This window comes from Aphis gossypii, unplaced genomic scaffold (assembly GCF_020184175.1).
Source record: "Aphis gossypii isolate Hap1 unplaced genomic scaffold, ASM2018417v2 Contig01062, whole genome shotgun sequence".
NCBI lineage: Eukaryota > Metazoa > Arthropoda > Insecta > Hemiptera > Aphididae > Aphis > Aphis gossypii.
Window position 1 is genome coordinate 1 of NW_026083436.1, and position 13,093 is coordinate 13,093.

General features: G+C 30.4%; 1 protein-coding gene and 1 non-coding gene across 2 annotated transcripts; both read right to left on the reverse strand.

Annotated features, from left to right (window-relative positions):
- Window positions 1–437: 437 nt before the first annotated feature.
- LOC114120569 (E3 SUMO-protein ligase ZBED1-like) lies at window positions 438–12,413 on the reverse strand (the record flags this gene model as incomplete). The annotated part of the gene is made up of 4 exons (XM_050210637.1): window positions 12,192–12,413; window positions 11,110–12,039; window positions 647–843; window positions 438–571 (listed from the first exon to the last, which is right to left on the reverse strand). Coding segments are annotated over exons 1-4 (1,483 nt in total), but the record flags the coding sequence as incomplete, so codon positions are not given.
- Window positions 12,414–12,745: 332 nt separating this feature from the next.
- Window positions 12,746–12,812, reverse strand: LOC126555754 (U4 spliceosomal RNA). Its single transcript, XR_007606937.1, has one exon. It is a non-coding gene; the product is annotated as a U4 spliceosomal RNA (small nuclear RNA).
- Between the last annotated feature and the right edge of the window lie 281 nt (window positions 12,813–13,093).

Below are 13,093 nucleotides of genomic sequence, written 5' to 3' on the forward strand. Positions count from 1 at the left end.
GTAGGATTAGCAATTGGCGTCAGCAGCCATTGGCGCAAAGGATATCCAGAATCTTCTAATATATTTGTAAAAAAAGCATAAAAATACCTACCTAATTACTATAAACTAATATTAAGTAACTTTTTTTAGTAACTAAAGTAGTAGTTATTTTTATAAATTATTGTCAATCAGCAAGGAGAGCACGATAAAAATCTAACCTAATAAAAAAAAATCTTTGTGATTACGCCTGTGTAGTTCTTGAAGTGTTTGTAAGATTGAGCTATTATTCCAAACGTGGATATCATGCGTACTTCCAGGAAATTGACACACAAATTTATTAACGAGTGTGTAAATATTTAGAAATTAAATTACAATTATTGCTATATACTTATAAAAATTTAATTATAAATTTGTTTTAAAAGATTACCAATTGAACGTTAATTGAATGATGACCTAACCTTTGCGGTTCACATAAATATACTCTGGATATTGATTTTCATTTAGATTTAAGTTAGTTGATGGAGGTACGATTGCCACATGAGTGCAGTCAACACAACCAATAATACCTGGAAATCCAGTTTCTTTGTAAAAACTTATTTATCGAACAAATTAAAAACAATATTAACAAATTATTTGAAAATACATAAACTGAAAATTAAGTAATTACTCATTGCGTATTTCAGAAAGCTCACTCATATTTTTAGGAAATCTAACCCATCCTTGAAATATCTCAGGCAGATTTAGTGCTGCCACAACTTCACATATACACCGGGATACAGTTGGTTGTGACAGCACCATAAATTTGCTGTTACCAATAGGAGATTGGTAAGAGCCCGTCGCCAAAAAATTCAAAGTAGTAAAAATCTAAATAATAAATAAATCATAAATTAGCTACAAGCAATAGGTGTTCAATTTTAAAATTAACTAAAATCAGGTAAAAATCACCAAAATCACTCTTAAGTCTAAATGACAATATGTAGGTTATTACCTTAGTGTTCAAATCAATCGCAGACGAACGGGTATTAGATATTATATGAGGCCTTAATAAATCAATTAAATATCTAACAGCGTCTTTAATCAGTCTAAAGTTTTTGATAAATAATCGATCAGACAATATAAACGGGTCAGTAATGTATTCTGTATTTCGCGTCTGTCTTTCATTATGTACATTATTTTCATGTTCCTCAACGTTATTAATGGCAAAGAACATTGCCATTTCTTGAAAATTTGCCATTATTAATTATTATTTATTAATGCGGAGTAGGTAATAAAAAGTTGAATAATAAAAAAACAATTAATAACAATTAATTAATAATAATAAATAATTTATTTTAAAATTATTAATTGATTAGGTAGAGGTATTGATAGGTAATTGATATGGCATTTCATAAATTATCATGCGATATAGGTTTGTCACCGACTTTTTACCAGTCGACAAATAGTCGAATGTTTTTCGTTCGACTACAGTCATACCTTTTTTCAAGAATACCAAATATTTATTTTCGTGCGATAAAATTTTTATTGCATGCGACAAAGTTTATCACATTTTCAAGAATTGGCCCCCAGATCATGTTCATACCATCAAGTTTCATAATTGGTCGATTCACTCTAAATTTTAAACTAGCTGAGCAGATAACAGCTGAGCGTAAATTTGCTATGTATGTTATACTTGTAACTTGTAAAACGGAGATAACTATAAACTAATACCCGTAGTAAAAAATCTAAATAACATACATACTTAGTTTAACTTTCCAGAAGATTTTTTTTTTTTTTTTTGTTAAATAAAGGAAGACTTAAGAGGAATCTTGTACTTATTCAATTTTCAAATCTTAGAAAAAAAAATGTTTATGATTTTCTACCTTAAAATAATATGCACATTTTCGTGATTTTGAAAAATTTTGTCATAGTTCTAATTTCAGACCCTTATAAAAATTGTGGATTTACGCTCAAAATTTTTTTAGTTATAAATTATAACTTATAATTAAAAAATATTATGTATAGGTACTTGAACATTTTAAACTATATTATGTCAAAATTATGGTAAATATTTTTTTTTTTAAATTATAAAATCTCGGCAAAAATATTGAGCGAATCCGTCATCCGAATATTGCCGTATATAGCCCCAGCCTTACTTAACTTATTTTTAATTTAAATATAATAAATCAAATATATTATTAATTATAATTATTTACCGTGAAAGTCTCCTTCGTTTGACGTCTAAATTCGATGGTCGTCATCAACAAAATGATAAACATAGTAGGTAGTAGGTACATTAAAATAAAATATACCTATTATTATTATTATGAATTTTCGATGAATATACTGTAATATCGTTATAAATACCGAGCCCGGTTCCAATAACATTATTGGAATAACCCGCTGTCTCGCTGTGGTTGTCGCCGTTGCAGCCATTGCTTCTCAACATTGTGCTATCAGTTATCACGCTGCCGTTACGTGTCATACGAGTACGAATAATTAATAAATGAGTCAATCCACCCTATAGCTATTAAAGTTACCTACCTATCCCAGGATGGATAAAAATGTATGGCCAATCCCATCCGTTTTTAATCCGTATTAAATAAATATCCGGTAATTTATTTATGCAACAGACCGCGATCCGCGGGGCCTTTCAATGCGTGGGGCTCTGTGCCACTGCACAGCTCGAACCGCCTTCAAGCCGGCCCTGGATATTTATTCCAAGGTGTATTTAAAATAAAACACATATATCGTGGATCATATATTAAACAGGCATGATAAAATCATAATATAATATATTAATTAATAAATATTGTAGTCAAATCCAATGTATGATTTAATATAGTATTATTTATATTGTTTAATTCCGATATACTCAATATGATATTTTAGTTAAAAATATAATAATATGTTGGTATTGAAAATCAGGCATAGAATAGTTAATTTTACTTCATGGAAGCTTAGCAACTGATTAATCTATTATATAAATGTGAAAATGAAAACCAATGTTAACCTTTGAGTGATATGTTCTCGGAAACTACTGAACCGATCGTTTTGATTTTTTTTTTAAATTGAAGAGCTCATTGCGGAGAAGGTTCTTACGGACGAAAAATTTGAAAAAGTTATTAGGTTGGTGATGAAATGAGATGGTGATGAAATTACACAGGCGCCATCTGTCCAGCAAATAGTAAACTAAATTATTTTTGGTAGTCAATGGCAACCATTTAAATAAAATAAATAATTTATTTAAAATGTTATAGTAATTATGTTATTATAATACAAAAAAAACACAATTTCTCGCATATTCTATAGAAATTCACCGCATTATAAATTCTACATTTGCAATTTCGGTTCTTGATCAAAATAACTTAATCAACAAAGTTTATCCGGAAATTTCTCATCTTTCCAATAAATCCAATGAATGGCTCCGTGAACGTGCAATTTTGGCCCCTAAAAACGACATCGTCAACATCATAAACGAAAAAGTTCTTTCCATGTTCGAAGCTGATAAAAAAAAAATATATTTCCATAGATACACTTACTAATCAAGATGAAGCTATAGATATCCCGACTGAATTTCTTAACTCATTAAATCCATCAGGTCTCCCCCCACACAAACTTGATTTAAAAATCGGTGCGCCAATTATTCTCATGCGAAATTTAAATGCTCCCAAATTATGCAATGGAACCAGATTAAAAATATTATCTTTGAAAAAAAAACCTTATTGAAGCTGAAATTATTACCTGCTCAGCGAGTGGTCAAATAGTATATATCCCAAGAATACCAATGATAACAAACGAGTACCCCTTCGAATTTAAACGTGTCCAATTTCCCGTTAAACTTTGTTTTGCTATGTCAATTAATAAGGCACAAGGACAGACAATGAAAGTTGCAGGAATTGACATCAGCGAACCATGCTTCACTCACGGACAATTTTATGTTGCCTGCTCCCGTGTAAGCTCAGAAAAAAACTTATACATTTATGCCCCTGGTGAAAAAACTAATAATATAGTTTATAAAGAAATATTGGTTAATCAGTAGTTATGTAGTATTTTTACAACATAATAAAACATTTACTTAAAAATTTATTATTTTAATTTTTTTTTAATTTACTATTCAAAAACGTAGTTTTTTTTAAATTTAGTATCCTAACCTTATGTCTTATCGATAATTATGTATTTAAGAAGGTAAATGGTAATACATGGCTTTATTTCATTTGTCACGAATTTGTTTCCGGACAACGCGGGTAATTCATCTACCTATATACACTTACAATAAATTGGTTATTTTTTTCTACACTACAAATTCCCTAGAAATAATTTATATGGCAAAACAACGTTTGCCGGGTCAGCTAGTAATATATATATATGAAAGATATAGTATATATAAATATATAAAATATATACTTAAATGAAATAATATAACGTAAACTGAAGTGGAAAAATATTTTATTGTATTATCGAAGTGTACAACAATAATACTTTATTAAAGAAATGTGTATACATTTATTACAACTATTTTATTTATTTTTTTTTTTTTTTATTTTTTTTTTTTTAGCGAAGTAAATCACGAGGCCAATTTCGTTTTAGTCGACGGGGAGATTGTCCGGTAGAGTTTTAGAGAATAGGTTTGAAATTAGCGGGTTTGGATGATTATTTGTTTTAGAGTGGAATTTTTTATAGAGAGTTGAAGCGAGGGTGTGAAGAGTCGGGATGTTCAGGTCTTTATGGATTGTACGATTACTAACACACCAAGGAGCATTTGTCAGAAGACGGAGACTAATTGACTGAAAGGATCGGGGAGAAGATTTAGGTTTGAGTTTTTGGTTGATCCCCAGATTTGAATACCGTATGTCAATGCAGGACGAATTAATTGTTTGTATACAAGAGTTTTGCCACTAAGTAATATTTTTGAACGAAGAAGTTGACGAAGTTTATGTAGGTTTAGTTTCATTGATTTTCTTTTGGTTTTGATGTGGGTAGCCCATGTTAATCTTTGGTCTAGATGAATACCTAGATATTTTACTGAACCTTTGCTAGGATAGTTTCGTTATTAAGAGTAACTGAGGGGCTGTTATTTGGTCTAAGCGTAAATGTGATATGTGATGATTGTTTTCGTTTATTTTTATTCTCCATATATTAAACCAATTTTGTAGGTCATTTAGATGGGATTGAAGGTTCCCCGTTGCCGTATATATATCCAGATCAGAGGATGCTATGCATGTGTCATCGGCAAAAGTAGCTAGACTAGTAAGGTTAGAGTGAGGAATATCAGATATATAGATATTATAAAGCGTGGGAGCAAGAATGCTACCTTGAGGTACACCTGCTTTTGCAGTATGAGTTTCGGAAAGATCATCTTCACATCGCACCTGGAAGGTACGATTAGAGAGATATGAGTTAAGAATAAGATATAGAGGAGCTGGAAGAAATCGGGTTTTGTAGAGAAGTCCATTGTGCCACACTCGATCGAATGCCTGGGCAACATCTAGAAATACAGCCGAGCAGAAATATTTTCTTTCTAAAGAAGAAGCAATGTTATCCACAATTCTATGGACTTGATGAAGGGCTGAGTGTTTATTTCTAAATCCAAATTGAGTGTTTGGGAACGTCTTTTGAACATTAATGATTGGGTATATTATTCTTTTCAGTATTACTTTTTCGAGTATCTTTGAGAATGACGGCAGTAGGCTAATTGGACGAAAAGATGAGGGAAGATTTTCAGGTTTACCTGGTTTATGAATTAGTATAATGATTGAATGCTTCCATGGGGGTGGAAAATAAGATAGTCGAAGGATCGAGTTGAAGATGAATGTGAGAAAAATTATGGATTTTTTGGTAAGTTTTTTATTATACGATTAGATTATAAGGTCATGGCCTGGTGCTTTGTTATTGTGAAGTATTTTGATTATATGTAAAATTTCAGACGGGGAGGTATGTTTAGTCGGTAGAGACATAGGAAGAGTTTGGTTAAGTAGGGATTCTGCGTGTGCAACACGTGATCTCTATTTAGGATCTCTGGATGAGGCGTAAATCTATTTTCAAGATCTGTGGCAAATAATTTTGCCTTGTCTAAATTGGAGAAAGCTAGTGAGTTGTCTGGGTAACGCAAGGGAGGAATTTTGGTTTTTTCTCCAGGGAGGATATTTTTTGTTGCTTTCCATAATGAGTTATCAGCGTTTTTAATAGAATTTAAATAATCGTGAAATTTATTTGAGTTGAATTTACGCAATGTATTTTTAAGAGAAGAAGTAAGATTATTATAAACTCTTTTGTCACTAGGTAATTGGATTCTTTGCCATTTAGCGCGGGCTCGTCGTTTTTCACAAATTAATTGGGAGATGTGTTGAGGTATAAATTTAGTAGTGTTTTGGATATTACTTGTTTTAGTGGATGAGTCGAGGGCTGCTTTTTGAATAAGAGAAGTAAATGAAAGAACGGTTGATTCGATATCACACGGGGTTTTGAGTGCCGTATTCAGGTTAATTTTGTTTTCTAGGATATTGCGAAATTTGTATAAAATTTTTAAGTATTTTGATAGTGCCAAAAAATTTTATCGACACTTCAAAAAAAAATTTTCAGTAAAATTGAAAATTTCAGTTGTCTATAAAAAGCTCAAAAAAGCTCAAAATATTTTGAAAATTAAATCATGTAAAGAAAATGCCAATCTAAATAACTGGTAAATTTTTCAAGTATCTACGGATTATACTTTTTGAATAATAATAAATATCAAAAATCGATTGAGGCTAAACCGTTATTTAACGCGGTTTTGTAAAAATTTAAATTTCAAACACTCATAAAAATTTTTTTGTCTAAATCCGGTAGAGTTTTTTTTACAGATATTTGAAGCAAAATTTATGGAGAACCTTGTATCAAATTTTCAAAACTTAGTTTTAAAAGAAAAAATTTTTACGATTTTCCAACCACAAAATTACTTGTAAATTTTCGCAATTTTGACATATTTCGTATAAATTCTAAATTTAAGCACTTATAAAAAAAAAATTGGACTAACGATTTCGGATTTTTTTTTATCACTGTAAGAACAACTTATAAGAAACCTTGTATTAAATTTTCACGATTTTCTGGTCATCCAAAATTTTTTACCGACACTAAAAATCCATATAATAATCGAAAATTTCAGTGGTCTATAAATGACTCAAAAAAAGTCAAAAATTTTTGAAAATTTATCTATTTATAGATAACACTAACATAATCATTTGGTGATAATTTCAAGTATTTATAGTGATTAGTTTTTGAATTACAACCATATAAAAAAATCGATTCGGTCGAAAACTGGTTTTGCGTAAAAATTCCCGTTTTTCCGTCATTTTAGATTCTGAACGGAGTGAAGAATGTATTGATTTTACAATGATGTATGTTTTTTTTTTTTTTTTGTGTCTGTGTGTACAGCATAACTAGTCGAAATAATGCTCTAATTTCAAACTATGGGGGTGGTTTCCGATGTAAAAGTGAATATCCTTGGTGCATTATACAGGTAAAAAGTTAACATTTTCCAACAGTTTTTAAAAAAATCGAGAAAAACAAAAAAAAAATGACGGAAAAACGGCAATTTTTACGCAAAACCAGTTTTCGACCAAATCGATTTTTTTTTATGGTTGAAAAACTAATCACTGAAAATACTTGAAATTTTCACCAAATGTTAATGTCAGTGTTATCTATATACAGTTAAATTTTCAAAAATTTTTGACTTTTTTTGTGTTTTTTATAGACCACTGGAATTTTCGATTTTTTTGAGAAATTATTTTTAAAGTGTCGATAAAAAATTTTTGGATGACCAAAAAGTTTTGAAAATTTAATACAAGGTTCCTTATGAGTTGTTTTTATTGTAGCTAAAAAAAATTAAAAATCGTTACTGCCAATTTTTTTTATAAGCGTTTATAGTTCAAATTTTTACGAAATCTGTCGAAAACGAGAAAATTTGCAAGTAATTTTGTGGTTGGAAAATCGTAAAAATTTTTTCTTTTATAACTCAGTTTTGAAAATTTGGTACAAGGTTTTCCATACATTTTTCTTCAAATATCTGTAAAAAAAACTATACATGATTCAGACAAAAAATTTTTATGAGTGTTTGAAATTTAAATTTTTACAAAACCGCGTTAAATAACGGTTTAGCCTCAAACGATTTTTGATATTTGTTATAATTCAAAAAGTATAAGTCGTAGATACTTGAAAATTTTACCGGTTATTTAGATTGGCATTTTCTTTACATGATTTAATTTTCAAAATATTTTGAGTTTTTTTGAGCTATTTATAGACAATTGAAATTTTCAACTTTTCTGAAAATTTTTTTTTGAAGTGTCGATACAATTTTTTTGGCCCATCAAAATACTTGTAAATTTTATACAAAGTTAATCATATGTTATTCTTATAGTGATTAAAAAATTATAAGAATACATAGGCACAATTTTTTTTTATTAGCATTTGAAGTTCAAATTTTGACAAAAATTCGTCAAAGTCATAAATATTTGCAAATTATTTTGTAGTTCAAAATTCATAAAATTGTTTGTATTTATATCTAACGTTAAAAAATTCAACACTAAGTTTTCCATAAGTTTTGCTTCAAAAAGCTATAGAGAAAATTTTAAGAGTCATTATAGGAAAAATGTTTTGAGCGTTTGAGTTTTAAATTTTTATGAAATCGGAATATTTGTTTCAAAATAGAATATATGACAATATTTAATTATAATATATTATAGACTGACAAATCATCTCCGTTCAGAATCGTTTTTCGTATACAATGTAGGGATGTGTAGCTCGCGAACTACTCGACTCGATGAGTCGACTCTTTGAAATGAATTGAACGAGTCGAATCAGTGTTTGTTATTCCACGACGTGCCTTATGAAAATAAGGTTAACGTCATTAGAATTATTACTAAAATTACTTTTATATTGACGGGTACTAGGTAAAGTGGGATAAGGTAACACTCACAACAATCGGAATTACAATAGTTGACAAATTATATTTAACAATAAATAATAGATAAAAACTTACGGTTATCGCGCTTGATATCCCGTAATAATAATACAATATCGAACAATAAATTATAAATGCCGACACGGCTAAACAACAAAATATAAATACAATGTATATATTAGAATAAAAAGAATAACGATACCAAAAAACATTCAATGGTCCTCATGTGGCCCGGAATGCTGGAGTGGAGATTCCGCGACAATCGATGCAAATGTATATATATATGTGTATTGGGTAACGAATATGCACACGCGGTACGACCACGACACGACCGCCGATGCGTAAATATAGATATATCGTACGCGATTACGAAGTCACGTGCGAAAGTATATGGCGTTAGCCTACACGGCAAGATGTTGAACACGCAGGAATCTTGAACGCGTCAATGCGTCACCAACGAGCACCACTGTCCTATGATCGGATCGACCGACAAGGCCCGCAAAGGACGAGGATCCGAAACGGAAAGCACTCGGCAAACGATGGGTTTCGCGAGCGAAGCGCCCAGCACAAAATCGCGCTAACAAGCCGACGACACGGCCGACACGCACAAAAACGAAGAAAGAAAAAAAAGGCGAAGCACACACGTGGCGATACGGCTCTCGTGCCAAAAACGATATGGCGGACAACGCACGCACGCGGACACGACCTCGCGTCGTGTTGAGCTCCGGCACCGGCGCAGAGGTACCAACAACGACAGTGTAGGTAGTGCATGTGGCTCCGACAGTGTTTCAAGATTCGGCAACTCAGTGACTCAGTTCAACCAACATTTCAAACACAATTCACAAACAACGAATCACTGATAAAGTGATAACTGATGAATTGTATTACGATTCATGTCATGAACCCAGAACCATGAACTAAGATATATTATATCTTGTATACATTCTTAGTTCATGATTCATGGCTATAGTTATTAGATATTGCGGTATCTTAAGTTTAAACAATTATAAACATCGACTCATTCAACTCACCAGTAGTTACCACGACTCTCCAATTAATAATAAACTATATTAATATTATAGTAAACTCACTACATTGTTGATAACTTATTTTTAATTTTACTATGTGTTCATTCATTATTAATTTTTCATTATTATTGGTTATGTTCAATGCTGAAGTGTGGTTATGATTTGATGTCCGCTCTTAAAACGTAAATAAATAAATAATTCAAGTGCCCAAAAATATAAAAATTAATTCAAATAATAAAAAGGTACAATATATATCCACAACTCAGTTATTAACAAATAAAAATTACTTAAATAAATATGCGCAATCATTGTAAAAATGCAATAGTTTAAAATAAATAATAATTAAACAATTAAATCGTCAAAAAACGTAAATAAATAAATAATTCAAATGCCCGAAAATATAAAAATTAATTCAAATAATAAAAAGGTACAATATATATCCACAACTCAGTTATTAACAAATAAAAATTACTACATATTAAAATTTAAAAAGATCATTTTTTCAAAATTATTGCTATTTAACCTATTTCGTTTCTCTGTGATTGTTTGGCCAGCCTTTGAAAATATTCTTTCACATGGCACTAACGTAGCCATTATGCATAATCTTTTTTTCATTATTTTAAAAAGTCTGGGGTATACATTTTTATTTTATTTCCACCACATTAATATATCTGCCGTTCGTGGAATTAACGGTTCTAATAAATATTTGTCAATTTCTATAATTGCCGCAGACTTTGAATTGGTAGTTTGCACAAGACTCTGCACTTCACTATCGAAATCATTCCTTATAGAATCAGTGCTTGAAGTTGGTGGTATTACAATTTGGGTGTTATATTGATGCCCGGTATCTAAATTTATATTAGTGGCTTTATCAATTAATGTTTTTTTACCTTCTGTAAATGAATTAATATTAAAAAAACCATGTTTTTTAAATCGTGGATCTAATATTACCGCCTCAGCATATAACATATTTTTTTCTAATTTACTAAACCTATCCTCTATTTGTTTTGTCAATTCATTAACAAAAGCCGTCGTTGCTGTTAAATTATTTGAGTTTGTGTATTTCTGTTTTAGTTGTATACAATAATTAAGTAGCACTTTAGAAAATACAACAACCTTCGAAATAGTGACCGATTTTTCACTACTTATTTCATTTGTAATTTCTTTAAATCTTTTCAGAATATCACATACGTCTGAAATCAACTGCCAATCGGAGGGACTCAAATATACATCGTACTTCGAATCAACTAAAGCGGACATAAGTGGATTTTTTAAATGTAAAATTCTTTCAAACATATCGTAGGTGGAGTTCCACCGTGTTACAACATCTTGTATTACAGTAAGTGTTGGGTTGAATTGTAACTGTTCTTGTCTTAGTTGTAATCTAGCTGCGGCTTGAGAACTTCTTTTAAAATGCCCCACGATTCCCTTAATCTTATCCCTTACTTCTTGTATCTGTTTTAGGGCGTGTTGAACCACTAAATTCAAGGAGTGTGCAAAACATCCAATGTGCCTCCAATTACACAAGATAACACCTCCAACAATATTTGCAGCATTATCAGAGGTACACGCAGCAACTTTATTTTCTAATCCCCACTCAGTGACAACACGTATCAATTCATTTTTTAAATTTTCACTAGTATGTGACTCTGAATATTTAAAGCATGAAAGTAAATAACTTTTAAGTTCACAGTCACGGTTTATAAAATGAGTAGTTACAGCAGTGTAATTTTCATTTTTTACAGAGGTCCAGCTATCTGTTGTCAGACTTACATAATTTGCATTTGCATAGATATCGTGTTTAACTTTGTCATATATTTCATTATACATAATAGGTAAGCGAGATTTTGTTAAAGTTTTTCTGGATGGTAAAGTATACCCAGGGTTTAAAATATTTAATAATTTAACAAATTCACTATCCTCCACAATACTAAAAGGATAGTATTCTTTTACTATCATTTTTAATAGTTGTTGATCAATAATATTTCTTTTTACTGCACCTACAGGTTTGGGTATATACCGAGTTATGTTTGACTGAAATTGGACAGGTCGAGCTACGGGATCAGAATAAGTTGACGGGCCGGGTATTTGATTGGAAACACAAATTTGTGAATTAACAGCCTAAGAATAATTATTGTTTTATTTTAATATTAAATTAAATAAATATTGAAATTTTATATTGTATTATACCTATCTAATATATAACGTATTATTATAAGATGTAAACCTACACTTATTTTGTTTATATTTGTAATTACCATACAGATACTCACTACATTTGAACTCGATGTTGGTTCAGTTGTGTCAGTGCTAGGATCATCAATTTCTTCATCGTCTACTCTTTTTCTTTTTGATAAATTAACACCCATATGTTTGGTACGTAAATGTCTCATCATGTTTGATGTCGACGACCGGTTGTAACTTAAAGAATCACGGCACAAGCCGCATTTAACTTGGTCGCCAGTCAAAGTAAAAACCACACTGATTTTACTCATTTTTGGTCAATAATTATTATATGCTTACAATAAAACTTTACAATAAAGGAAAAAGAACTGGTCAATATTTTGTCTATCAGAAATATAGATATGACTTATAAAAGAGATTGTATTATATATAATATATGGAAGCTGGAATAACCGATATCTAAAGTGGCATACTCAATAGGAAATTCATTGCCAAACGTAAACAATGTAATTTTTTGCGCGATTAATCTATGTTTCTGAAGATAGCGAGGCTCCCAATTAGTTGCTTAGTGTGTAAGCCACTTAAGATTTCGGTTATAATTAGGGTTGGGATTTTGGTGCTATGTCATTTTAATGCAGTTTTGATTCAACTAGCAATAATCACACCTCTGATGCACCTCATTGGTTACGATATCACCTATACGCAAAGTTAATGTAATTCTTATTGTGCATATTTTTATACATTTTTTACTGTTTTAAGGTCATTTCTCTAGTTTTTAGACAATTTTTCTAAATTTGTCCATTAACTCTTATCTTAAATAGGTATTAGGTGAGGTTAACTCTATTACATTTTTTAATGTCGAACCATTTAATTATTATTATTTAATAATATTTATTAGATTCGTTTATGGATATGCCAACAATATGAACAACTCGTGAACTACTCATATATAGAGTCGAGTCTCACGATTTGAATAGAATTAACAAATCGG